The sequence below is a fragment of the Brettanomyces nanus genome, chromosome 4 (assembly GCF_011074865.1).
Source record: "Brettanomyces nanus chromosome 4, complete sequence".
Classification (NCBI taxonomy): Eukaryota; Fungi; Ascomycota; class Pichiomycetes; order Pichiales; family Pichiaceae; genus Brettanomyces; species Brettanomyces nanus.
Genome location: NC_052377.1, coordinates 1,805,694 through 1,831,524, shown reverse-complemented (window position 1 = coordinate 1,831,524; position 25,831 = coordinate 1,805,694). Strand labels below are relative to the sequence as shown.

The following is a 25,831-nucleotide window of genomic DNA, read 5'->3' as shown; positions in this document are numbered from 1 at the left end:
TTTTCTCCACATAAATTTTGACACTTGTGGCTACTATGTCACCTGATACCGAACCTTGTTTATTCATGTCAAACATAGTTCCATGCAGACTCAAAAAAAAAGATATATGAAAAAGAGCAATAAAAAAGTAAAATACGAATAAAAAGACAAACCCAAAAGTTATTGTGAAGAAAAGAATTTAATTTGGACCTTCGATCATTCTATGATCATTATGGCCACTCTAAAATAATGTGAAGAATACCAGCTGGGCTTAGTTGTTCTCTGGTCTCAACTTTCTCACCTCTTTACCAACTCTCCAGATCTCCATGTTTCTGATAGTATCCAACTCCTTGTTCAATTCCTCTCTGTAGTTGGATTGAGAATTGAATTCCAAGGATCTCTTGGTTTCAGCACCGCTCCTAACGGAAGCGTACAACTTCTGGAAAACAGGCTTCAACGTGTCCTTAAACACAGGGTACCAGTCTAAGGCGCCTCTTCTTGCAGTAGTCGAGCAGGCATCGTACATATAGTCCATGCCGTGCTTACCAACCAATGGATAAAGAGATTGGGTAGACTCTTCGACGGTTTCATTGAATGCCTCAGATGGAGTGTGGCCATTCTCTCTCAAAACCTCGTATTGGGCCAAGAACATACCGTGGATACCACCCATCAAACAACCTCTTTCACCGTACAAGTCGGAATACACCTCCTTTTGGAAAGTGGTCTCGTAAACGTAACCAGAACCAATGGCAATTGCAAGAGCAACAGCCTTCTCTTCAGCCTTACCGGTGACATCGTTCCAGACGGCAAAAGAGGAATTAATACCTCTACCTTCCTTGAACAAGGATCTGACAGTTCTACCGGAACCCTTTGGAGCAACCATAATAGTATCAATGTTCTTTGGTGGGTCAACATGAGTCAATTTCTCAAACACTGGGGAGAAACCATGAGAGAAATACAAGGTCTTACCCTCAGTTAAAAGGGGTTTGATCTGACTCCATGTTTCGGATTGAGCGGCATCTGACAACAAGTTCATCACGATGGTTCCCCTCTTGACAGCCTCTAAAATAGGGAATAAGTTTTCGCCTGGAACCCATCCATCCTCAACAGCAGCCTTCCAGGAGCTACCGTTCTCTCTGACACCGATAATGGTCTTGAAACCATTATCTCTCAAATTCAATCCTTGGCCATAACCTTGAGAACCATAACCAGTCAAACAAAGAGTATCATTTTTGAAGTAGTTCAACAACTTCTCTCTTGGCCAATCAGCTCTCTCATGCACGGTCTCAACACTACCACCAAAGTTGATGTTCTTGAGTCCTCTGATACCTCTTGGGATTTGAGCACTAGCCAAAGTAGGTCTGGCAGCCTTAGAAATAGTAGTTCTGAACATGGTAATTGAACAAAAAAGTATCGATTTCAGATTAAGAATAAAACGATGATTGTGAGAAAAACAACTAAAAAGGGGTTGGGTGATTACTTCTCGGGATGTCCGCCAGTTATGTATGAAATGGATGCAAAACTCAATGACTAACAAAAAAATTTTCAATTAGGTGGAGAAGGGTGAAAAATTTCGCTGCCAACCAATGAGATGATGGCTCTTAAAAATTCCCACGGCTATCTGATTTCTTCGCGAGGCTCGAGACATCCTGTCGGGCCTGTACCGGCATCACGTGGATGAGGGAAGAAGACTTTAGACTGGATCGGGATTCGGATACAATATGTATACAGAATTAAGTGTGGTCGATGTGGTAGAGTTCTAGTTTGTATGTTACCTGAAGCTATAATCTAGTCCCCTAATTCTATCTAAATATACATCCTTGCACCATTTTAATATTCCCATTAGTTGTTCAAAGAGAAGTTACATTAAAGCTGAGAACTTAAAAAAATAGATATCACTTCACGAACAAGCAAAACACTTTCAGCAATCCGAATGTCGTCTTCCATTACTAGATTGATACGTAATGTGTGGCGTAATGGACTAAAACGTTCGGGACGTCAAATTGCCCAGATGAACGATACCAAATCGGGTACACTCGTTGGCATTGATGACTATGGCAACAAATACTATGAGACCAAGAACCCGGATGAAATTCACATGAGAACCAGATGGGTTGAATACAAAGACTTTTGGAGACCGGATGCTTCCCATGTACAGCCTGGCTGGCATTTTTGGTTGGCTTACGGTACAGATACTAGACCCAATCAGTTGAAGCCAGAGCAGATTGCAGAGAGACACGTTAATGAAATTGTGCATCCAATCAGTTTCTCTTGTACAAGAGGTTCCTACGTTCCATATAATACTGCCAAGCCAAAGACTGCAACATGGGAACCGAATGTGAAGACAAGAGTCTGATCTTTATCTATTTATTTATCTACATACTTATTTATTTATTCATTCATCTATTATAGTAGTGCGATCTTTATTCATTATCGTTGTCATTATAAAGGCGAAAAGATGTGGAAAAAAAAGGTACCCTTACACAGCAAATGCCATATAAGGATGAAAAAAGTCAGTGTAGTTACTCGCTAGCGAAAGTAGCAGCCACGATCAATGGGAAGACAGTAGTGACATCGGCATACAATTTAATCATGTGAGCCTCTGCCTTAATCTTACCCCAAGAGACAGCTTCGTCAGGTCTGGCACCTGCATCAGAACCATCGAACTCCTGACCAGTGTTAATGTAAACGGCCCAATCAGCACCGTTTCTCATCAAACAAGCGTTACAGATGTGATGCTTGATGAGACCACCACCAAGAATGATCATACCAGCTCTGGTAGCATCCAAAGAAAGAGTGTTCATCCTTCTAATGTCGGCGACAATATCTAGTCTGATTTGCTTTGGAGAAGCTCTGAAAGTATGGAAGAAAAGCATATCTCCAATGGAACCATCAGTAAGAGATGGACAGAAGATAGGAATCTGGTTCTTATGTGCCCAGTATAAGACAGAAGTTTCATCTTTAATCTCAGCACCTAATCTATCGATAAACTTGGATGGAGTCCAGAATGGAGCATCGGCATCAAGAGCCTCTGCACCTCTCTTCTTAGCAAACTCCTCCTGTTCATCAAGCATCTTATCCAAAACTGGGTTCATCCAATCCTCGAACTTACAGTAATTTTCGTTAGGAATAATCATGTTACCAATTCTGTTAAGACCCTTCTCTCTCAATCCCTTACCTGGTAGAGCAAATGCTCCCATATAGGTTGGGGCCAAACACTTGATAATATCTTCTTCAATACCACCAGCAGATGACACAATTGCAGAAACCATCTTGTGCTGAACAAGGAATCTCAAGGTATCTCTTAGACCAGCGGAGATCAAGTTAGACGTATAACCCATAAAAATAGTGGTTCTCTGGTATCCATCGTCGTCGAATTGTCCCTTTCTCTCGGCTTCTGGAATCTCCGACTTGTGCTTACCTTTCCAGTGTCTCATCTCATCAATGATTTCACAGGCAGTAGCCAAGTTCGAGGCTTGGAAACCCATAGTCTTCATACCCTTAACGATATCCTTGGCTCTGGCATTACGACTCTCTGGTTTAGAGTAGTCGATACCATGAACCTCCACAAAATCATCTGGAACTGGCACCGATGCCTTCATAACGGCATCGTTTGCAAGATCCGGTTTATAGTCCTTCTTCTCAGTCATGATGGTTATCAAGGTCGAAAGTAAAAGGGGCACAAAAAAAATTAAAGGACTTTCACAAAATCCTTTCCTCAGATAGTTTTTCATCCATATTTAAATACCTCCAAAAAAATTTCATGAGGAAAAATTTTTCCCCTTAAGTTTCTCGGTTCGGTTTTTGGCCGTCGTTTGAAGCCTTAAGGTGAAAAAGGAATGAAAAGAGCCCTGAAGGTGATGCTGAATTGGCGGTTAGTTGAAATTTATTTTTGCAATAGGGGATCTTGAGCAAGACTATTTGTGGTCTTTGTACCTGTTGAAACTGATTTTATCTCAGTTATTTTCATGCAGTTAAATTCTACATCTTCCAAGCTTTTCCTTGATATATATTTTGGCATTATTCCTTCAGATAATTATTTTCTAGTTTGCATTGTCCTGTCTATTCTCAGATGATACCAATCTCAAAAACGGTTCCAAGGAAGTTGCCATATGGATGAATTGAAGGCAGTGCAGGTATCATGTAGGGTTAGTTCTACTTTCTTTCCTTTTTTTTTTATTGTTTCTTTTCAAAGGTTCGAATTGGGTGAGTAGACAATCAATACGTGTTGCAGTTGCCTGATGAGTGATTAAATGGTACAGTCTAAGCTACCCGCCAGTTAGAATGGAAAAAAAAATAATTTGAATTGTACCTAAAATCCTAAATAGAGATAGATGGCCGGTTCAGTTCTTTCCAGTAGATCCAAAGCCCCCTTCTCCTCTTTGAGTGTTGAGCTCCTTCTCCCAGGCAGCTTCATCAAGTTGTTCAATGGCGGGAGTAGTAATTTTTTCTAACACCATCTGCGCAATTCTGTCTCCTTGACTAATGGAGAAGTCCGTCTCACTTAGGTTGAAAAGCATCACTCTAAGTTCTCCTCTGTAATCTGCATCCACCACACCGGCACCTGTATGGATTCCATGCTTCACTGCCAATCCTGATCTTGGTGCAACACGTCCATAATAACCTTCTGGAATCACCACGCTAACATCTGTAGCCACAAGTCCTCGACCTCCGGCAGGAATGCTGGTTTTTTCAGAGCTATAAAGATCATAGCCTGCTGCTAATGCAGAACCTCTCGTTGGCACTTTGGCATTTGCTGAGCGCAAAAATACTTTTAAAGATGACATTTCTCTACAGATTTTTGCTTTTTTGGCTAATGGTTCTGTAGTCATGAGAGCTAAGTTGAATGATGCTAACCGAATAATAACTTGTATCCCCAAAATATAGACGCGTTACTGTCTACTGGTTTTAATTTCGCGTCTGCACAGCCTTCGAATAATACCACAAATAGTATGGTAAGGATTGTGATATACATACCTTACAAACGGACCCAGTTTACTCTAAGGTGTGTATAATCGTTATACCTAAGGTAGTATAGCCTTTTGATACATACTAAAATAATAATAATAATAATTTGACTTCTAATTGCCTAGTGGCTCAAATACAAGTGGCATCTGTGCTTTGGCTGGCATACTGGTGTAAGCATCAGCAAAGTAAGAATATGAATCGTAATCAAAGCCCTCCTCTAGTTTCACCTTGTATCTGCTCATTATACTGGATATGTTCAACTTGATCTCGCAAATCGCAAGATTCATACCAACACACATTCTAGCACCAGCACTGAAAGGTATCAAGTTTTTCCGCATGGCCTTCAACTTTTCTTGATCTTCGATCATCCATCTATCAGGATTCCAATTGTTTGGATCTGTAAACACGCTAGGATCTCTGTGAAGAGACCATGGCTGCATGGTAATGACAGTTCCTTGAGGAACAGTGCATCTTGGAGTCTCCTTAGAACCTCTCCATTGCATACCACCCTTAGGAGCTAATCTAGGTTCCTGGCCTGGAATTGCAGCATAGACACGAAACGTTTCGTCAATAACCGCATTCATTAAGGGAAGTTCTTCCACTTTAGAGTAGATCTGAGACTCGTGATCATCAACGGAGAGTATCTTATTACCGTTGAATGTTTTCAATTCGTCCACCAATCTCTGTTGAAGTTCTGGATGTCTTGACAATTCGAAATACACGTAACTCAAAGTTGTGGCAGTGGTATTGTGACCAGCAGCAATATGATCGAAACACTCACTTTTGGTTCTAAGATCATCAAAAACAGGCTTTTTAGCATTGCTAGCTTTTTCGCCAAGCAAGGTGTTCACTAAAGTTTCCTCCGATTCTCCGATACCACTTAATGCTCTCTCGAACTGTTTCTCGATGAAGTCACAACATTTCTGAGTAGCTACGTTGACACCCTGAGGAACCACCCAATTGTACACCTGAGGCATCTGAGTGGTCCAAAACCATGAAGAAGATTGAACAAAAAAGTCCATCACAACAGTCTTACCTAATCCCCAGGGATCGTCTAAGAGGGGTTGGTAGTACTTAGTACCGAAGGAGAATATTGTAACTGCATCCATAGCCATGTCCGACCAGAGAAGAAAGACGTTAATGGGACTATTTTTTGATTGGTCCAGTACCTTCAACACCTTGGAAATCACTCCCCGGATGTTTTGTTGGACCTCATCCGAGCAAACATGGGTCTTGGAGTAGAATTTGGCAGACACCTTTCTGCTCTCTTTATGAGTTTCTTTATCAACGGTAGAAAAAGTATTATGAGAACCGTAATTAACAAATTGAGCATAAAAGTTAGATTTGTCCATATCATGAACGTAGACATCTTTCAAATAGGAAGAATCACAGATATCAACCTCATTAGGACCGACTCTAACGATGGGACCATATATCCTGTGTAAATGATCCACATAGTGATTTCTCTGCTCAGACCAACTTTTATACAATATCCAGTATCCGCTAAGAGCACAGATAGTTGGACCTGGAACTTTTGATAGTGGATGCAAGAATAGTGGGTAAATGAAGAAGTACACTAAGAATAACGCCGTCGCCAGAATGAGAGAAAGACGGGCCAATCCCTGAGTATTCTCAGTAATCAGATCGAGTAACATTTGTAGCAAGATTCAGAGCTTCAGAAAGAATGAAAAATGCTAAACAACTCATATGTAGCTTCACAGCATTTAAAGAACATTCATCTCCTTATATATGGTTGTATCTAGGGATGCTCGGTCATTCTGGCATCTAAGCGCAGTTACCTAAAACGGAAGGTATATTCGAGGGCCATCGGAATTTTGCGCGATAAAATACGAAGTAGGATGAACACTGGTTATAAGTCAGCCGGTGGTAATAACTGTAACTCTCTTTTCTCAGTGAATATTCCGAGATGGATCTTTTCCTGCCAGTCTATGATAAGGATGGTTCGGTATAATATCGAACCGGTTGTTTCTCCAAAGTTTCTCTGGCCTATCTACCTTGGCGGGAAAAGATAACATGCTCTAGTAGAAACCTAAGACTTTTACCTCGAATGCCTACCTCTGTATCTTTGCAATGAAACAGGCCGATTATTGATTTCGAAGGATATCTCTTAGCGTGGAAATACTCAAACAAATAACTATAGCGTATCAAATTGAATGTAATGATTGAACCGGTAATTCTTCCTTTTACTCGAAAACATATTCGTAGCTTCCTCTACATACCCAGAGTTTTGATTACATGCAAGTTTTATTATCAAGAGAAGGAAGGTGTTCTGCCTCAAGCTCAGTCGTTCCCTGATCTTCATCTTGTACTGGAGATTGGATTACTAGTCGAAACAAGTCAACCGCCGTTGTCATAAACAAACCAGAAATTGCCTGAAGTGAGTTATTTTCTACTTGATAGTAGTCTGTCTAGCTTTGCTTAGATCTATCATAATTAAGAGAGATACCAAGGTCATCAGTAGTTGATGTATGTATAATTTTCCCCTGCACGCTATTTTTTTTTTTTTTGATCGGCCAGATTTCCTAATGCGCAACTCTTGTTTGTATTACTTTGCTGATATTCTTCTAAATTTCTTTCGTTTGTATCGTTTCGATTTTCACCTTCTTCTTCAATTGACCAGTATGTTTTCACGACATAGACGATCTAGACAACCCGTCGCTTATACTGGTGTCAATGCTTCCAGCAAGAATTCCGCGCAACCAAATGATGGAGCAATGGCTGCTGCTGTTGTCATTGGAAAGGCTCTAAAGCAGAACAACAACAACCCTAGTGGATTGCAAATGCCACCTCTTCAACAGGCAAACAATTTGAAGAGAAGCTCCAGTATGTTGTCGATAAGAAGAAATAGTTTAAGAAGTAGCAGAAACAGCAGCATTACAAGGTCTTCCTCGGTATTACGGAATAGGAGGTCAATGTCCGATTTTAATACCGCTGGTAATAAACCTCCAGAATATCATATGGTCAAAAAATGGGTCCCTTCCAAACATGGATTGGTTGCTGTCGAAGTTCCTGAGCCCATTGTTGAGGAACCACCTTATAGGACGCAGTCATTGGTCAGCACTCCTTCTAGATATCGAAATTTCAGACGCAGCGCCTCGTTTAATTCGAAAAACAGCCAATTAAACAGACCTGTAAAGAAGAAGAGTTTTAGCTCTCTTCGTCCAACTGGTAAAGATATCACCCTTGAACCTACAATTCCGGAGGATAAAGAGGTCGAAAACGAGGTGAAAATTGAGCCAATTGTTCAAGATGCGAAGGACACAAAGGCAACAATTAAGGATGATACAGAAACGGATGCAAAGAAGGTTATCTCGATGCCGCTCAAACGTAAGGAAGAAGATCAGTCTGCATCTGGTAGGCTTCTATCGTCCCCGGAGTTTTCCGTCGACGGCCATATGAAATCACAGGAAAGTCTTGTGTCCAAAAACACAGAGATGGAAGTGTTTGACGACTACATGAAAACTTCAGTCCCCGCTGTAATCCTCAACGATGATACAGAACACACCACCATGGCGCAACAACTAAGACCAACACTTGGTATTACTGAAGAGACTTCCATGTCTCCAACCCCACCTCTTACGAGTGAGTCTGACAATCTTAGACAGCCTGTAATGAGGCGTTCTGCACTCAAGAACTCTGATGACTCTAAACGATACTCCAACTATAGCGTTAGTGGCGTGCAAGGCCCTTACCTTTCGTTAGCTACAGCTGAGAATACTCGCCTCAACGCAATTTCGTCTTCTCCATCATTAAATCGTGGTTCATCCCCGGCTAGACCTCAATCTGTTGCAGCCCTAAATGGTTCTCCAAGAATGAGAACCTCTTTAAGACCTTCGACTAAGAATGGAACTATGAGTGCTAACACATCTGCAATGCGGGTCTCGTTAAGATATTCCGATGATGCAAGACAAAGATTGCTTCAAACACCTCCAACTAGAGTTTCAATGACCTCTGATCACATTTCTGCTGCCTCTAAAGTAGTTGAACAAAGTTATTACAATAACCGAACTGTCGCCAAGAAAAGTAGAGCTAAATCACCTGCGCAGATTCGTGCCGAGTTTCTCCTCAAGAAAGCCAAGGCAAGACCTCCAACACAGCTCGCTGACGCGTTTGACCCTGCTTCTGAAAGTTACAATGAATTGCAGAGGACAAGTTCTTGGCAAAGAGAGCATTTAAATGAAAATCATCCAGAAAAAAAGGTCAGAAAGGAAAACAGAATGACCCTTCGAGGTGATAATTCTGACGAAGACATGGGCGCAGGTGTCTCGGGTATCAATCCTGTTGCATTCAAATCACGATTTGCCGATTCTGACGATGAATTTGATTCTCCTGCCGAGAAGACATTGACACAACCTAATCCTAACTGGTCCAAGAGCCTTAGATCAACAAGTTCCTCCTCTACCCCTCCTCATCATTCAGCTGTTCAAAAAGCAGGCTCTCGTCTTTCGAGGTTCTTTAGCGAGCAACCAGGAAACAATCATCATCATCAACATCACGAGAAGAAAGAAGAACACGAAGTACAAAAGAAGCCCAAGAAGAAGAAATTCCGCAAGTTGAGAAAGTTGTTTGGTTCCAGTCATTGAAAGGAGAGAGAGAATGAAAAAGGATGTCATGTATTTAAGTATCGATTTTACCCTTGAATTTTGTAACATTAAATTGGTGTTTATGTTGGTATACATAAATAGGTCATCTTTCTTCACTCTAGTTTAGCAGCCTTTAAACTATGAGCCAACTGTGTCTCTTTTTCGGCATCCTTTAAATCATGCAACACGCTCATTTCGTTTCCACCTGTTGGAATGTCACCTAAGTCATCATATCCAACTCCCACGAAATTACCGAAGTCATCCTCGTCGTCGTCGTCATCGTCATCATCATCATCATCATTGTAGTTTATAGAGCTTGATGCACGGGATCTGTTAGATTTGCTGCTCATAGATGCACTGCTACTTACTGCACCTGCCCTTCCATCTGCAGAAGATTTGGTATTCTTTGTAGCTTCATCCATACGCTTTCTTACTTGAACAGCCACTCGTCTACCATCGGCTAAGAAATTATTGAGCATACCTCTCAAATTGTCCACAACGCCTACATTTTTGTTGATCTTCTCGTCCACGTGGAACGATTTATAGAACTGCGTGCGGAAAAATGATTCATAGGTGTCATCTGCAAGAATGACCATCCTGAATGTCGATGGTGTGATGTAAACAGGACGAGAAGGATCCAATGCCATGTTGTGTTTAACACTTTCATTTCCCTTATCAGTCTCACCAAGATCAATCAAGGGCTCGTTGGAATCCTCTACAGGTTGTGCATACTGAAAGATCATTCTCAAGAAGTTGGAGCTCGATTTCATATATCTCTCAGCCTGTCTTCCCTGCCACTTCTCCTCGTTAAATTTGACTTCATTCGGGAGCCTGATATCGTCATCATCGCTAATTTCTACTCCTTGCTTTTTCAACAGTTCCCTCCGCTCCACTATCTTTTTAGCTATCTCAGCCTCAATTGCTTGGTTCGTTATGTCATCAAAGACCAATCCCTCCCTCCATGGTGTGGTGATGAAGATGAGATCTTCAGCCAACTGAATTACCACATCTTTTTCAATCTTTCCAGTACCTTTATCGTCATATAGAGCAATAAAGTTGGAAAGAGAGTTCATGATATCCTTATCCATAATTTTATCCAACCCCATAATAAGGGTTTCAAGATTCATGATTCCTTCGTTATTTGACCAGTGCTCATAGAGTCTTTTCAAGAATTCTGTGTGCTTCCGAGTTATTTCACCAGCATTAATCCAATCAACCAATTGGCCCATGAAAACTTCGAAATGATTGAAATCCATCGTGCTGGCACTTCTATCCGGTGGGTTTTCTGCACCCTCAATCAAAGCACTATAGTATCTGTCATAAATGTTTGATAACTGCTCGTTTGTTAAATTGTGGGCCTTCGGCAAGTTTCGGAGTTCGGCACGTTTTACAAACGTCTCTATGCCCTGGAAAACCTCATTCTTGAATTTATTTCTCAGTTGTTCAATAACTTTATCATCTATAACAGAGAATTCTCTGAATGCAACTTCCCAAAGATTATCAAACTTGGGTCTCATACGATCCTGGTGAAGCAACGACATTTCCATATCATCCAAAGACGCAAAATAATCTTTGAAAACGGCAATGCATTCACCATCATCTTCACATTTGAGAAGTGCTTCGCCATTAACTCTAACAACAGCTAGAGCAACTTGGAATAATACTTTAGGACCATGTAAAAGCATCATGTCTACCACTCTGAATGCATATATGAGAGGCATCGTGCTCAAGAAAAAGGAAAGAAACCACGGTAACGAAACAATCGACAATTGAATATCGTGAGAGCTGAAATGCTCGCCCAAAGATGGAAGAGTCTTGACAAAAAGAGCTTCAAGCACCTTCTGGTCCAATAACACACCATACATAGTTCTGGAATAATAGCCAGGAATTATCTTATCACATAACACAGTTAAGCACCAAAACACTTGTTCCTCAGACATATAAATCAGTAAGGCAGCCGTCACAATGTTCATTGCCTGACAGTAACCCACATCAGGGTTCTTCCACGAATAAGCAGTTAGAACCCGACGCAATCTGTTAATACCTTCAGGATTCTGATAGGCCGGATACTCCGGCAAAGATCTATTCAAATCTTTTTCAATTTCTTCAATCGCTAAAGAACCCTCACCATCATGCTCAACAAGAATCGTGTTATACTCGTCATTGTGCATATACCTGAGATAGATAGATCCACAGCACGTTTCCCAAAGTTCCCCTCTCAATTTATTGGGTAATCCATAACTGACAAGCTTATGAAAGAGAATATTATGAACCATAGCAAAGTTTCGACCATTTTCCCTGAAGAAGTCAAACCATTTCTTCATCTTGAGCCGATCTCTAAGCTTCTGAGCATTGCCAGGGAACTTGAATACCCATCCTAGGCCACCTTCCGGAGCTCCATTGACCTCCAAGGTGTTACAATTGTTCTTTGAAAGTAAATACTCTGAATAGAGACTCTTACGGAATTCATTCATAGCCTTCACATCGGAAAGCTTATCCTTAAGCAGATGAATGAGCTTTTGTCCATACATCTCACATTGAGACTTGATTCCTATGAATTTGAGAGTGATTTCCAATCCATTTGTCGTCAGTAGAGCAATGGAAAAATCGTAGGCTCGATGTATTCGTTGAATCCGTTGAACCATCGGTAGCTCTATAACAAATGAACACACTATAGAATTGTAAGAATCCTCAAATACAAGGTAATTGTCCGTCAATGTAAGTCTCCCGTTAAACGTAGTGGGACCATCAATTGAAACTCCTAATTTTGCCATTCGTTCAATGCGGGCACGTAGATAGCTTGATGACACTCTCAATTCCACTAGAGATTCATCTATGATGGCCTCGGAGTCTGGAAGTTTGAACCTCCTTCTCAGTAACTCTGCCTTGGTCAATCTTTTCGACGTGTTACCATTATCTAGTATCTTTTGTGCCCTGTTGGCAATGTCTTTGATGAAATCCATTGTCCAAAGTGAGTTGTATAAGTAATATAGGAATATATTTGTTAGCTGCTTATCTTGGCCGATGAGGAAGCCATTTCCCACTGGTGTACGCAGACGTGATTACCTCGCCACCTTTTGCATCCATACACCAGACAAAAGGTTTCATCTATTAAGGGACTCGGCCAACAACTGTTCTTCTGATGTACATTGTCATTTTAATCTTATGAGTATATAATAGTTCAGTCCTTCATCTGTAAAGACTTGAGGCTAATATGATGACTTTTCGAATTTCGTCTTCTAGGCTCCTCCATTTCTGGTTCAAGCAAATCCGGATCAAGAAATTTTCGATGCTGATGGGAGTGATTTTCTGCTATTACCATATCAGGGTCAGCAAATGAACCCACAGACTTGATAACTGAGCTGAGTGTAGTTTCTCCTTCATTCTTCCCATCGTTCCTTCTAAACTTTCCTTGAATGAACCCGGGAATATTCTTCAAAGCGATTCTCAGCACCTTGATTCGGAACAGAGCAAGAAGCTCCTCCGTGGATAAGATTCTGTTTTCGAGCTCGATCTTTGGGATCTCAAGAACCATATCGGTCACATTGATAATCTTCAGCTTTCCTTTACCTTTAAACGTTAAACATAAACTTGTAGGATTGATGGTGATCAAGTTTCCAAGCATGTAAAGTTTGGCACGTCTCTGCATCTCCGTCATATTATCGTCGTGCATCTCTTCTCCAGTCTTATTTTTAGAAAGCTTTAATCTGTTCTTGCATTCACCAAACGAAGAATTGCTACGTGTAGAAACAGCTCGGGTCTTTGACCTTTTCAAGATTCTGCTCAAGCTTTTATGCATCTTACCCCCGCCGTTATCGCTGCTGCTACTATTGCTATTGTTGTTGACCTTATTCATAGCAAAGCTATGGGCAACACTGCCGGGATCATCGGTCGATTGCGTGAAAATTGACGAACTTGCAGACGAGCCAACAAAGTCAGAGCTGTATGAATCCGTAGAAGTGAGCGAAACATCGTCAAACAAATCTTCCACGTTCGATTCGGAATTATCGCCATCCAGTAGCTCCTTGGAGCCTATTTCCATGCAGCTCTTAGGAAATGCAAATCTATATATCTTCTGAGCAAGCATGTAGTCTAACTGCAATCTCATTGGTGCCATATCGATAGTTCTATGTTCAATCACCGTAATTCCACCAACGGGAGCTAGTAAGCTCCAATCTACAAAACACAACGGTTTTTCAGTCCTCTGAAACCTCGAAATCACCGTATCATACTTGGCATCCGCGGTCTTGTCACATGCTATAAAGTCATAAATGCAAACCTGGTTCTGACTGGCTCCATCGGGCCTCTGTGTAGTGCCATAGTAAGTATCAACTGCGCTGAGTTGCAAAAATGTAAATCCATCGTCATCTAATAACTCTAGTTCAATACTAAATGCACTGAATACCAAATGTCTCACATCGAACGAGTCTTGGTACTTGACTGACTTGGTCTGCTGCAAATAACCAACCAACGCATTCAAAGTTAGAGCTATCTTCTCTAGCTGAATGTTGATAGAGGTACTGTTCTTTTTATAAATATCGCTGTCTGATATTCGTAAAATACCTTTGCATCTATCCAACTGCCGAGCTTCCTGCTGTAGACTCTGGATCCTACTGGCTATATCATTAAGATCCTCCGTTTCAGAAAACTTGACGAAGTTCTTCACAGTTTCCCGCATCTTTTGAGACTCTGTTTTTTCAAATTTTATCAACGACAAGGCACAGTCCAAAATGGTAGCGTACTGCCTACTATTCGCAGTAATATGAACAGTTGGAGCAACAATCCGAACGCTCTCCTTCAACGCCTTACTATCGCATCCCCCCTCTTTCGAGCAATGAAGCTCGTTCGGCTTTACTATAAGAGCCCCGGCAGTGAAGTTCCTTATCACAGTATAATCACTCAATGCATCAGACGAATAGTACATTTCAAATGGAAGTTTGGGGGGCCAGGCTCGATCATTTGGCGTGAAAAACTCGTATTCGTTTCGTAAGGCTTTCTCCTTCTCAAGGACATACATATAGGCATCTGAAATGGTGATCCCACTTCTAGTCTCGATAGAAATATCTGCACCACTGCGACCACGTGATCCTACGGTAGAATGTTTTATGATCACCTCGTTAGACATCGCCGAAAGACAGCTGTTATCAGTACCACTAATTCTGAGCTGAGGAAATATGAACTTCAACAAGTAGCTATCCTCCACAAAAGCATTGCTAATACCCTTTGTGCCATGCAATATCTCATCAAAGTTCTCTATCAATGTTGCAGATTGCTGAAGCTCGGATTCGTAATCGCTCGTTTGAGGTGGAAGATCCCTCCTGCCCCTTTCATCCATAGCACTCAAATCATCTGCTAAACGAATGGCTTTGTGACTCATACTAAATACTAAAGACCGACGACCTGAAACCTTATCCACATAATTCAGGAACCTGTTCTTCGTCTTCTCATCCCAGAGGACATCCACCTTATATACAATAAACCGATTCCTGTAGGTCGATGCAGTATCCGATTTCATGTTTCCAGTAGAAGCGATAGAAGTCGAAAGATACGAAGAGGTGGTCGACACACACCGGAAAAGTCCATCATTTTCAGTACTGGCACCATTCTGGCTCTTTTGTCTGGTCTCTACTATACTTTCATTCTCCATCTCGTCACGCCGTGGGAAAACTCCCTCTTTAAACTTCTCTTTCAAGCTTTCTAGTTTGACAAGACGATGCTCCAAGTCCTTTATCTGGCCATTCACAATATCTGTATGGGTTTTCAATGACCTCTTCTCATTGAGAATCTGTCTGAGTTCGGATATTCTAGCTTCAGCAAGATTTCCAGCCTCTTCTGAAAAATCCCGCGTGGTAAGCTGGCAGTCGTGAGTCCTACTCTGAACATCATCAAACGGGAACTCAAACATGGTTTTACCAAGATCTCTTACGTAGTAAAACCGTGGAGATGATGCCAATGGAATCATTCTCCATCTTGGAACATCCTCAGCCGATGGTATAACATCAAGCTCGACAAAATCATCCTTGTCAAACCATTCGTTACCGGAATTATCTTGGGAATTTGCCGACGATGAGAAGGTAGAAAAGTCGTCAAACGATGATCTTCCACTGCTTTCGTTGCCCTTTATTCCATATTCGTTTGCTAGCATACCAGCAGCGGAGGTTTCGTGAAACTCGGCAGTGATAATCCTTAAGTCTGCGTTCTCAAAATCGATAATTCCTTTCCTCATCTTAAGGCAAAGTTCTTTGATCACGTCCTCATTGTTCTCATTTCTGCCAATGACTCCCGTTTTACTCTGATGCAAATCTATAAGTAATCCCTGTACAAGTGACTTGATGCCTGTGTATGAGATCTTACTGTTGGCACGTAAGTCAACAGTGTGTCGATATAAGTGCGCAAGATAAACTGGCCTCACACATAGCTGATAACTGATAGAGAATAAATGAGCTCCAAATTTAGGTGATTTCACTCTGGGACTAAGCATATCTGTGGTGTCAAACAATTTTCCCATCTTGATTGGAAGTCCCAATCCCTGATGGAATGTATTCCACCAACGCAAGAACTGAGAAAATGAGAGAGGAGTAAGATGTGCTGCATTATGCGTCTCGAGTGAGAGATTATTGCAAGCGGAGGAAACAGACACGGCTAAATGAATGTATTCACTTCTCCATCCTTCGTACGAGTCGTGATTCCGCCTTTCAGAGTCATTTTTAAACGTAGCTGGATTTTTGAGGCGCACAAGGTAATGAGGTTTAAATTCAGAAGAACGAGGAACAAATCCTGCATGACCAGAAGTCATCGAGTCTCTATTCCTTTCAAATGAAAAGCCTAGCCGCCAGGTGACAGGTTTGTTCTGAAGCCTTATTATCGTTTTGCGAACAGAGTATTCCCGTCCACTTCCGCTCCTGCTGTAAATTAGTTGCTCTGGGGATGAAATATGGAACGTAGGAATTGCCATTTCAAACTTTTCACTTTCAATTATCAAGAAATCTTCAGATTTTCCTGTACTATTGATCTTTAGCACAACATTATCCTCCCATTTGAAGAGAAAACCTGCTGAATTTCCAATGTAATCGTACGGAGATTGGCCAGCCTTAATGAATAGATGTATACCATTAGTGCAATGGAAGGTCCATTTGCAATGAAGCATAAGTGGAATCTTGTCCCAAAAACCAGTCGGTAAACTGATATCGATAGGGGGTTTGGAGAAGACATCAAAACTGTTCATCGCATAAACCAATGCCGGTTGTACTGCCGAGGCCCAAGAAATAACCGTTGCCCGAGAAGAGTCCACCTGAACATCCAAATCGGTCACAAACTTAATGTTTGTCATTGTACGGGAGATATGGAACGCATACAAATTGTCGGTATGGTTAGGATTGCTATACTGGGTGACGAAAGGAACAAAGTTGTATCGAATTTCTTCCGGAATGTACATTTGCTCTATAATGGCGAGGTCTCCACAAATTCGAATAGATTTAGCTGTGTCTGTAGAAGAACCTCCAAAGGCCAACAACGGAAGTGGATAGTCCTTGATCTGAAACTCCAAATCGGAGCACTGAAGGTCAACGTTGACAGGAACCAATATACCATATTCCATATCCTTTGGGATTTTATCGCCAGTTTGATAGAGGAATTCGGGGTAATTGGCTAAGCCAAATGAAGGCTTGCCAAGCTTAAGGCTCAACTCACTAATTCTGAGACTGAATAATGGAGGAATCCCTCCAGAGACCATCAAAGGATACTTTTCCAAGAACTCTCTACGAACTAGGGGATCGCTCATTCTATGAGCATCATCCTCGTAGTTGAAATTGCGTGCATTGGCCAAACGCATGATCCAGGATTCACTTAAATTAGCAAGCAATCTTCCCTTCGGAAGTTCAATGAATTCGTGGCAGTCCTTCAAGTACAAAGAGTATTCCTTGAGAGCTACTTCGTCGGATTTTGGTTTATTGGCAATACCCCTTTCAAATATCAATGATGTATACCGTTCTTGGAGCTTTTCTTGAATAGCTTTTTCATACTTGCTAAAGCTACTCAGTTTGGCAATTCTAAGCTTCTGTTCAATCTGTCCCAAAAGAAAACATCTTGTGAGCTTGGCCTCGAATGGATCGTCATGCATACAAAATTCAAGTTCCTTGGCACGGATACAAATATTCGGAAACTCCAGAGGCTTGTCCACTTTAGAAGGTGGAATGATGTCCACTTTGAAACTCTTATCGTTATCATCAACACGCATGAGGTCCTTGAAGTTGTGTCGTAACTGGGCCAAGGACTTCTGGAATGCTCTAGCGTTATCAAAGGTGTCATAGAACACGTATTCGAAAGGCATTTCAAGCCTCATAGAGTCAAATGCCACATCTATGACATCTCCCGGCTTCTTGAAAACTCCACGAGTTAGGACAACCAGCGGACTCCAGTTTTTAGGAGAATGTGGATTCGTCACATATAACCTTACGGCCTTGAATTTACCATCGTTCTCAGATGTAATCAATGAACTCACCTCCAATGCAAGGTCAATATCAGAGGGAAGGCACAATTTAAGCATTAAAAGGTCAATACGCAAGGAAAGCTTTTTGGAAGATGTCTCTTTAGAAGCGACGGAATCAGACACAACCTTCGAGGAGGGTTTTATTCTAGGAATAACCCCCTGAATCACCTTCATGGCAAACAGCATGGACCACACCACTTCAATGGAAATTGACATATCAATCTTAGGAAAAGTTAAACACAATGTCTTTGAATCGAACTGGTACTTACTGGTTATCTTAGTCAAGTTAGCTATCCGTGGCAATCTGCCCAAAGACCTTTTGGAATGGAAATCTCTAATCAAGTAGCAATTCAACTCTCTTAAGGAGAAAGTTGCAGCAGTAGCAGTTGTGGATACACATATATCGCGTGTCTGAATAGAGAAACCCCGTTCGAACTTGTTCAAATCCGACTGATCCACACCATTGTAGAAATGAACGGGATTCTGAAAGCATGCGGCAAACCTAAGCCTTCTAATGTGAATCCGAAAGTGCTTGACAACCGGCAAAATGCCTGATGATGAGTTTTCAGAGCTATGGTATCGTTCTGGATCGATGTCAATTGTCTGTGCAACTTTAGTCAACTTTTTGAATATACGAATCTCTTCGAACAAGATCTCGATCTGGTTCGCATCTATTCGAACATCATCTATATAAAGCATGGAGTTCTCCAAACTAATGGACACAACAAGATCAAACTTATCAAGCTCTAAAAGCTTAGTTTTCAAAGTACCTTCAATGGCCCTTAGTTGAATATTTCTAGACGCAAAAGTTAGTGGCTTGATGGCATTGTAGTTGCAATCGCTCTCAAATAATGACGGTCCTTCACTAGTTAATGAATCCACACGAGCATCATCAACTGTCAATTGTAGTCTGATGTCGTCTGATAGATGAAGGAACAGTGAGGAGCTCAAAATCTGAAACTTTACCTTTATCTTCCTGGTCAAAGTTAGAAGGTTGGCTTTGAGAATAGAAGATGAACAAGACTTTTCTCGTTCATTGGTCTTGGTTTTTTTGGCTGGTTTTGCCATCAATAGTGTCAGCAGATCATCCAACGTAGAGGTGGTAGATACTTCGGTAATGGTGAAAACACTCCTAACAAGAAAAGAATCCTCCTCGTCTTCAAACACTTTGGCTAAACTTTCGTCATTGATTTTCTCGAATGCCCGACATGTCTCCCCTATATTAATCACACTAGCAATCGTGATGAATTCTGCACGAACCTTGGTATCAAGAAGAGCCCTTGGAGCCATCTCGAAGGTGGTCACTGCAAGTGTCAGCTTGTGAAGGTCACCAGAAGCGTAATCTTTCAACTCCAAATCATCAGGAGATTTGTGATCGATTCGAACAAAAAGACCTGTCAGAAGGAAATCTGAATACTTGGTGCTGATATTAAGGCTGTCAAAGGAAAATGATATGTCAAGGACCCTGATCTTATGGAGGATGGACGATATCTTTACAGAAGAATGCGACGATGGCACTGTATCAATCGGGGCAGCGGATTCCGAATCAGGGGAAGTTTTGGACCGTAAGTTCTTCAAGAAGATAGCGGCATTATCTGTATCGAGTGAAAGCTTGTTTGTACTAACAGATACAGACATATTGTCAATAAGAACGTCAGACTTGACAAATGGAATTTCCCCTCTGATCAATATTTTTGCATTCTGGAAACAAGGAAAACCATCAATACGTAACAGAGAGGCATCGTTATGAAAAGAAAATAGCATTGTCTTCTCCAACCATTCTAGGTTCAAAGATAGAACGATATCGTCGAATTGTAGCCAAGACGAGCCCTTTTTGACTGTGAGATGTTGCATTCTAACGGATGTAGGGAAAAGAAACGCAATTTTGGATAGTGATCGTGCAATTTTGAAGATATCAGGAGAGGTAGGTGAGTGTCTCGATGTCTTGCTCGATGGCGGCTGAGATCCATAACCCGAGTTTAGATCTATGACAACTCCGTAAAGATCGCAACCAATAAAGGTATGATTGTGACTATTTTTGGATCTAAACCATTTTAATATCGATAACGGATGTACTCGTAGGGAAATCGACCCTATAGAAACGAGGCATGTCTTGAGCTGCAATTTGACGTGGAGTAGCTCCAGCCATGAGATAAAGCCCACGGAAGCTGTCTTTCCAAGGCATAAATTGAGGCCCAAAAGTACCAAAACATAAGCAATGCATGGTATAAGAATAAATTGATACATTTTGAAACGAAGACGCCGAATGGAAGCTCTACAGGTGTTTGAATAGAAAGGCAAGCATTGAATGCTCCTTTCAACTGAAATCGAGATACATAGGAAAAAAGAAATTGCCCGGTAGATTCGGGGTCGGGGGTCCAGGGTCGGGGGTCTGCGGATGATACGGCTCGCGGCTTCGCCCGGATTGTGTAAAGCAAGTGATTACAGGCAGAATATAGAAGTTACGGATATTATTTCGACTGTCAAATAGGAAAATGGTTATCAGGCTTTAAGAATTCCACTATCCATCAAAGCGTTATGTAAAATGGTTTCCTTAACTACGGCAAACGCTAGTTTAATGTTGTTAGTGTCTGTAGCCTGAGTAACATAAGGGACCAGATTGAGATTTGCTCTGTTGAGCTGCTTGAAACGCCAGAGAATATACTTGACGGCTTTATTGACGTCATTTCCACCGGCATAATCGGGAAAATATTTCTCTAGAGGAGACCTGGGTAACTTCTCAATAAAGACATCGATCTTGTTAAGACAGAGAATAACAGAGGTTCGTCTGAACCACATCGAGTTAACCACTGATTCAAACAAGTTGAGGGACTCCACCATACGATTTTGTGTCGATGACTCCAACAACATCTGATCATATTCCGATAGAGCCACACAGAACATGATCACTGTAACGTTATCAAAGCAGTGAATCCACTTCTTTCTCTCGGATCTCTGACCACCAACATCGTAGAGATGAATATCGATGTCTTCCAATTGAAATCGTGTATCGTAGATACCAGAAGTCTGTTTACGCGTTCTGATAACATCTGTCACATCTGGAATATACTCTTCAGCAGTAATTCTGTCCAGGTTGCTGAAAAAGTATTTGGCAGAGTCCATAATGTAGAAGCTCCCTATGTGTTGCTCTAACAATTTGTTCACCACCGGTTCAGCAATTAGTTTTTTAACGTTATCACCGATTTCCAACTTCAGATCCTCACTATCTTCATCCATAGGCACCTCATAGCTAAGTATGTCATCTAAATCCTGTGAAGTTAACGTTTCAAGTTCCTGTTCCAAGTCAAACTGCCTCAATGCCTTGATTATAGCTTCTGCACACTCACTTATATTCTTGAATACAAATGGCTTGTAATCGTAAAGTTCCCTCTTGCTGAAACCACTCTGATGAATAATTTTAATTTGTTTAAGAATAGTGGACTTTCCGGATTCTCCTGATCCCAATAGAAGCATTTTAACCTCTGTTTTGTTGTTGGTAGTCATTGAATTTTCTGTGGCGCCCCCTCCACCGAATGTATTACCATTGGACGTAGTATTGATTGTTGACGTAGATGTTTTTTTAACCCCACTGGTGCCATCTCCATGTTTAATCGAAGCCGTTGATGTCGAGGTACCTTCTCCAGCCGCATCCGATGACCCTCTTCTGCCAGTAGAAGATTGTGCTTTCGAAGACCCCCCCTGCTTTCTTTGTCCAGATACTTCAGATTTTTCCTTAGATCCACAGAGGCCCATTTTCTTTTTTTTCTTCAAAGGTTCACTACTTCAAATCAAAAGACAAATGATGTATAACGTTTTGAACAAACTAAAAATTCGACTCGCTTTGCACGCGCTTTAAAAGTTGAAAAAGTCTCGCTGTCCGTGGAGAGCCAGCCAGCCAGCCAGCCATATCAGAAGTTCAGATGCGCAAGGGAAAAAATAAAACCAAAGCGGTCGGTCGGGTCCCTACTAGTATTATAATTGGACTTGTAAAAAAGAACGTGCTTTTTCTATATAATAATAATGCCTGGCTTAGACTGGTTTACCACCTAAGTACTCACTCCACCGTTTAACCTCTTCGGGAACGACTAGCTCACTCTTGGCCCTGTCTACTATTCTCTGAGGTAGTTTCTCTACCAAGCATTGTGCAAATAGCATCGATGTCTTAGGCTCTGTAAATAGCGTCTTACTAAAATCAATGGCATTTCTTCTCATGATGTAATCGGGATCGTCCAGCGATTTGGCTCTGTATTTGGCCAAGTTGAACACACATTCAACGTTGTATTTGCCAAAGATCTCTCTAACTGCCTTCTTATTGTCCTTAGGGAAGTTTATAACCTCCACTTCCTGGGTTGTGTACTCTTTGAGATACTCTGCCACCTTCTTTGATGAGGCATAAAACTTGTAACCCAAAGGTTCGATGGTTTTGGCAACGGTACCTAAGAACTCGGCATTAGTATCTCCTCCAAATAAAACTCCTTCCGGTGGAATAGGTAGTCTGAAGTGCATTGTAGCTTGAATAGTTGTCCAATAAGCTTCTACCAAATTCTTTCCAAAGCAGGCAATTTCTCCTGTAGAAGACATTTCAACACCCAAAAATGGATCGGCACCTGCGAGACGAGTCCAAGAGAACTGAGGAACTTTTGTAGCCACATAGTTGTGCTTCTCAGCCATGAGATTTCTTGGCTGTAAAGGCTCCTTAAGTAAAGCTTTGACAGCAGTGTCAATGAAGTTGCAACCAAGAACCTTGGATACGAATGGAAAAGATCTTGAGGCACGAATGTTGCATTCGATCACCTTCAAGTCGGGAATACCGGTTTCTGGATTCTCTTCCTTGATGATTTGCATGTTGAATGGACCAGTAATGTGCCAAGCAGCCGCAACTTTATCAGCGATCTCTTTTAGCCTCTTTAAAATTGAATCCTCAAGATGTTGAGGTGGTAGCACTAAAGTGGCGTCACCAGAGTGGATACCAGCATTTTCAACATGCTCTGATATGGCGTGCACGATAACTTTACCGTTGGCAGCAACAGCATCGACATCAATCTCATGAGCTCCAAGGATGAATTTGGTAATGACAACAGGATGATCTGATGACACTCTTGAAGCATTCTGTAACTTGGAAGATAGCTCCTCCGGAGATTCAATAACGGCCATAGCGGCACCGGAAAGAACGTATGATGGTCTGACCAAGACAGGATACTTCACCTCCTCAGCAAACTTTTTGGCCTCTTCAACAGAAGTCAACTCTTTCCATGCTGGTTGGTCAATTCCAATGGATCCCAATATACTCGAGAACTTCTGTCTGTCCTCTGCCTTATCGATATCAACAGGGCTGGTACCCAAAATTTTGGCATGTTGCTGTTGAAGAGTCAAGGCAATATTCTGAGGTAATTGACCACCAACTGAAACTACAATACCTTCAGAGCCTTCTAATTCGTAGATATCCATCACTCTCTCAAAGGAAAGTTCCTCAAAGTAAAGTCTGTCCACCTCATCAAAGTCTGTGGAAACCGTTTCCGGGTTGTAATTAATCATAATGGTCTTCTTACCGGCAGCACGCAAAGCTCTGACAGTAGACACGGCACACCAATCGAACTCAACAGATGAACCGATTCTGTAATCACCGGAACCTAAAACCATGGTACCATGTTCGTTGAAATCGATGTCGTTCTGAGTACCATTGTAAGTTGTGTAAAGATAATTGGTATTAGCTGGAAACTCGGCAGCCAAAGTATCAATTTTCTTCACGATAGGAACAATACCGTACGATTTTCTTCTGGCACGAACAGATAATTCGTCTGATTTGACAAAGGAAGCAATTTGAGAGTCAGAAAATCCAAGCTGCTTTGCCTCATGAATGGTTTCCTCATTAAGGTTTTCCAAAGATCCCATTTTCTCCATTCCATGTTGTGCCTGAGCAATGTTCTGGAGCTTGTAAAGAAACCACTTGTCAATTTTAGTCAAGTCATGAACCTTATCAACAGAATAGCCTTGATTCAAAATGGCTTCACCAACAGCAAGCCACCTTCTATCGGTAGGATTAGAAAGTGCGTCATCCAAATTGTCGAACTGTGCACCTTGGAAACCTACATACTGAGGATCAACTTCTCTTATGGCCTTTTGGAATGATTCCTCGAATGTTCTACCAATAGCCATAACTTCGCCGACAGACTTCATAGAAGAACCGATGTCTCTTTTGACTTGTTGGAATTTTCCCAAATCCCATCTAGGAATTTTAGTAACAATATAGTCCAAGGATGGTTCAAAATTGGCAGTAGTAGTCTTGGTAACTGGATTTGGAAGCTCAGGTAAGGTATATCCCAAGCCAATCTTCGCTGCAGTGTAAGCCAAAGGATATCCAGTAGCCTTTGAGGCCAATGCAGAAGATCTTGAAAGACGTGCATTCACTTCAATGACTTTGTACTCTAAGCTGTTAGGATTCAAGGCATACTGGACATTACATTCACCAACGACACCCAAATGACGGATAATCTTGATGGCAGCAGACCGTAACATGTGATATTCCTCGTCGGAAAGAGTCTGGGATGGAGCCACAACAATTGATTCACCAGTATGGATACCCAATGGATCGAAGTTCTCCATGTTACACACAGTGATACAATTACCTACCCTGTCTCTAACCACCTCATACTCAACCTCTTTCCAGCCCTTCATGGATTTTTCAATCAAAATTTGTGGAGAAAGAGAAAGCGATTGAGAAGCAAGATTTCTCATTTCAGTTTCGTTATTGGCAAAGCCAGAACCCAAACCACCGAGAGAAAAGGCGGATCTGGAAATCACGGGATAGCCAATCTGAGCAGCGGCTTTTAATGCTTCATCCAAAGTGTTCACAGCAACAGATTGCGCAATAGGAATGTCAATCTCCTTTAGCGCACTGGCGAACAAATCTCTATCCTCAGAAGTAATTAAGGTCTTGATTGGAGTTCCTAGAACTTTCACACCGTACTTCTTGAAGACTCCCATTCTATCGAGCTCAATACCAACATTCAAACCTGTCTGGCCTCCAAAGGTGAGAAGAATGGCATCTGGTCTCTCTCTGTCAATGATATATTCGACATACTCAGGTGTAACGGGAAGAAAATAAACCTCGTCTGCTAGAGCATGCGAAGTCTGATTGGTTGCAATGTTAGGATTCACCAAAATCGACTTCTTGTTGGCCTCCTTCAAAGCCTTGATGGCCTGAGATCCAGAGTAGTCAAATTCTCCAGCTTGTCCAATGGACAAACCACCGGATCCAATAACCAACACTTTGGAAACGTCTGCTAATTTGTGAGCGTGCTGGTCTGTAAAGTTATTAAGTAATTCTGCTCCTTTATAAGAAGCAGTTGATGCAAACCGAAAGAAGTTGTTGTGAGCAACGGGTTTTATGGATGCGATCAAAGTCATGGTTGCCTTGGTGCCAATGACAACTCCATTTAAGGAGAGGGTATTCCTGCCTACTGCACCCAAATGCTTCAATATGGCGTTAGAGCCGTACCTCATGAACATTATGTGTAGAAGTTGTGAAAAAAAGCTAGCAGCTCAAGAATAGGAGAAGCAATACTTAAACTAGATGCACATCTCTTCAGTTTATATAAAACGAAAATTTTTTTCGGGCACTTGATGAAATAAAAAATTTCGAATAGTGACTCAATGAAAAAAAATAAGATTGATTGTTCTTACGTCCGCGGTTTCCAAAATTACCACATTAGGACGTTTCCGCTCAGCTGGAAAGAGTAATTTCCAGTAGCGCGCTTAATAATTTTCAGCGAGTGAGTCCGTGAAACCCGAT

The 25,831-nt window shown here is 41.5% G+C and overlaps 9 protein-coding genes across 9 annotated transcripts; 2 read left to right on the top strand and 7 right to left on the bottom strand.

Annotated features, from left to right (window-relative positions):
* Positions 1-250: 250 nt before the first annotated feature.
* Positions 251-1,372, bottom strand: ILV5 (Bifunctional acetohydroxyacid reductoisomerase; the record flags this gene model as incomplete). The annotated part of the gene is made up of 1 exon (XM_038924346.1): positions 251-1,372. One exon carries the CDS (start codon positions 1,370-1,372, stop codon positions 251-253), a length of 1,122 nt encoding a protein of 373 aa, XP_038780274.1.
* A 540-nt stretch (positions 1,373-1,912) lies between these two features.
* On the top strand, positions 1,913-2,335 carry FOA43_004102 (uncharacterized protein; the record flags this gene model as incomplete). The annotated part of the gene is made up of 1 exon (XM_038924345.1): positions 1,913-2,335. The coding sequence occupies one exon, from the start codon at positions 1,913-1,915 to the stop codon at positions 2,333-2,335; it is 423 nt and encodes a 140-aa protein (XP_038780273.1).
* Positions 2,336-2,501: 166 nt separating this feature from the next.
* On the bottom strand, positions 2,502-3,629 carry DYS1 (Deoxyhypusine synthase; the record flags this gene model as incomplete). The annotated part of the gene is made up of 1 exon (XM_038924344.1): positions 2,502-3,629. The coding sequence occupies one exon, from the start codon at positions 3,627-3,629 to the stop codon at positions 2,502-2,504; it is 1,128 nt and encodes a 375-aa protein (XP_038780272.1).
* Positions 3,630-5,060: 1,431 nt separating this feature from the next.
* Positions 5,061-6,654, bottom strand: FOA43_004100 (uncharacterized protein; the record flags this gene model as incomplete). Its single annotated transcript, XM_038924343.1, has 2 exons — positions 5,061-6,478; positions 6,651-6,654. The coding sequence occupies 2 exons, from the start codon at positions 6,652-6,654 to the stop codon at positions 5,061-5,063; spliced, it is 1,422 nt and encodes a 473-aa protein (XP_038780271.1).
* Positions 6,655-7,589: 935 nt separating this feature from the next.
* Positions 7,590-9,551, top strand: FOA43_004099 (uncharacterized protein; the record flags this gene model as incomplete). The annotated part of the gene is made up of 1 exon (XM_038924342.1): positions 7,590-9,551. One exon carries the CDS (start codon positions 7,590-7,592, stop codon positions 9,549-9,551), a length of 1,962 nt encoding a protein of 653 aa, XP_038780270.1.
* Positions 9,552-9,664: 113 nt separating this feature from the next.
* On the bottom strand, positions 9,665-12,514 carry FOA43_004098 (uncharacterized protein; the record flags this gene model as incomplete). Its single annotated transcript, XM_038924341.1, has 1 exon — positions 9,665-12,514. The coding sequence occupies one exon, from the start codon at positions 12,512-12,514 to the stop codon at positions 9,665-9,667; it is 2,850 nt and encodes a 949-aa protein (XP_038780269.1).
* A 218-nt stretch (positions 12,515-12,732) lies between these two features.
* FOA43_004097 (uncharacterized protein) lies at positions 12,733-20,149 on the bottom strand (the record flags this gene model as incomplete). The annotated part of the gene is made up of 2 exons (XM_038924340.1): positions 12,733-20,024; positions 20,143-20,149. The coding sequence occupies 2 exons, from the start codon at positions 20,147-20,149 to the stop codon at positions 12,733-12,735; spliced, it is 7,299 nt and encodes a 2,432-aa protein (XP_038780268.1).
* A 392-nt stretch (positions 20,150-20,541) lies between these two features.
* On the bottom strand, positions 20,542-21,792 carry FOA43_004096 (uncharacterized protein; the record flags this gene model as incomplete). Its single annotated transcript, XM_038924339.1, has 1 exon — positions 20,542-21,792. One exon carries the CDS (start codon positions 21,790-21,792, stop codon positions 20,542-20,544), a length of 1,251 nt encoding a protein of 416 aa, XP_038780267.1.
* A 276-nt stretch (positions 21,793-22,068) lies between these two features.
* CPA2 (carbamoyl-phosphate synthase (glutamine-hydrolyzing) cpa2) lies at positions 22,069-25,548 on the bottom strand (the record flags this gene model as incomplete). The annotated part of the gene is made up of 1 exon (XM_038924338.1): positions 22,069-25,548. One exon carries the CDS (start codon positions 25,546-25,548, stop codon positions 22,069-22,071), a length of 3,480 nt encoding a protein of 1,159 aa, XP_038780266.1.
* Positions 25,549-25,831: the final 283 nt, after the last annotated feature.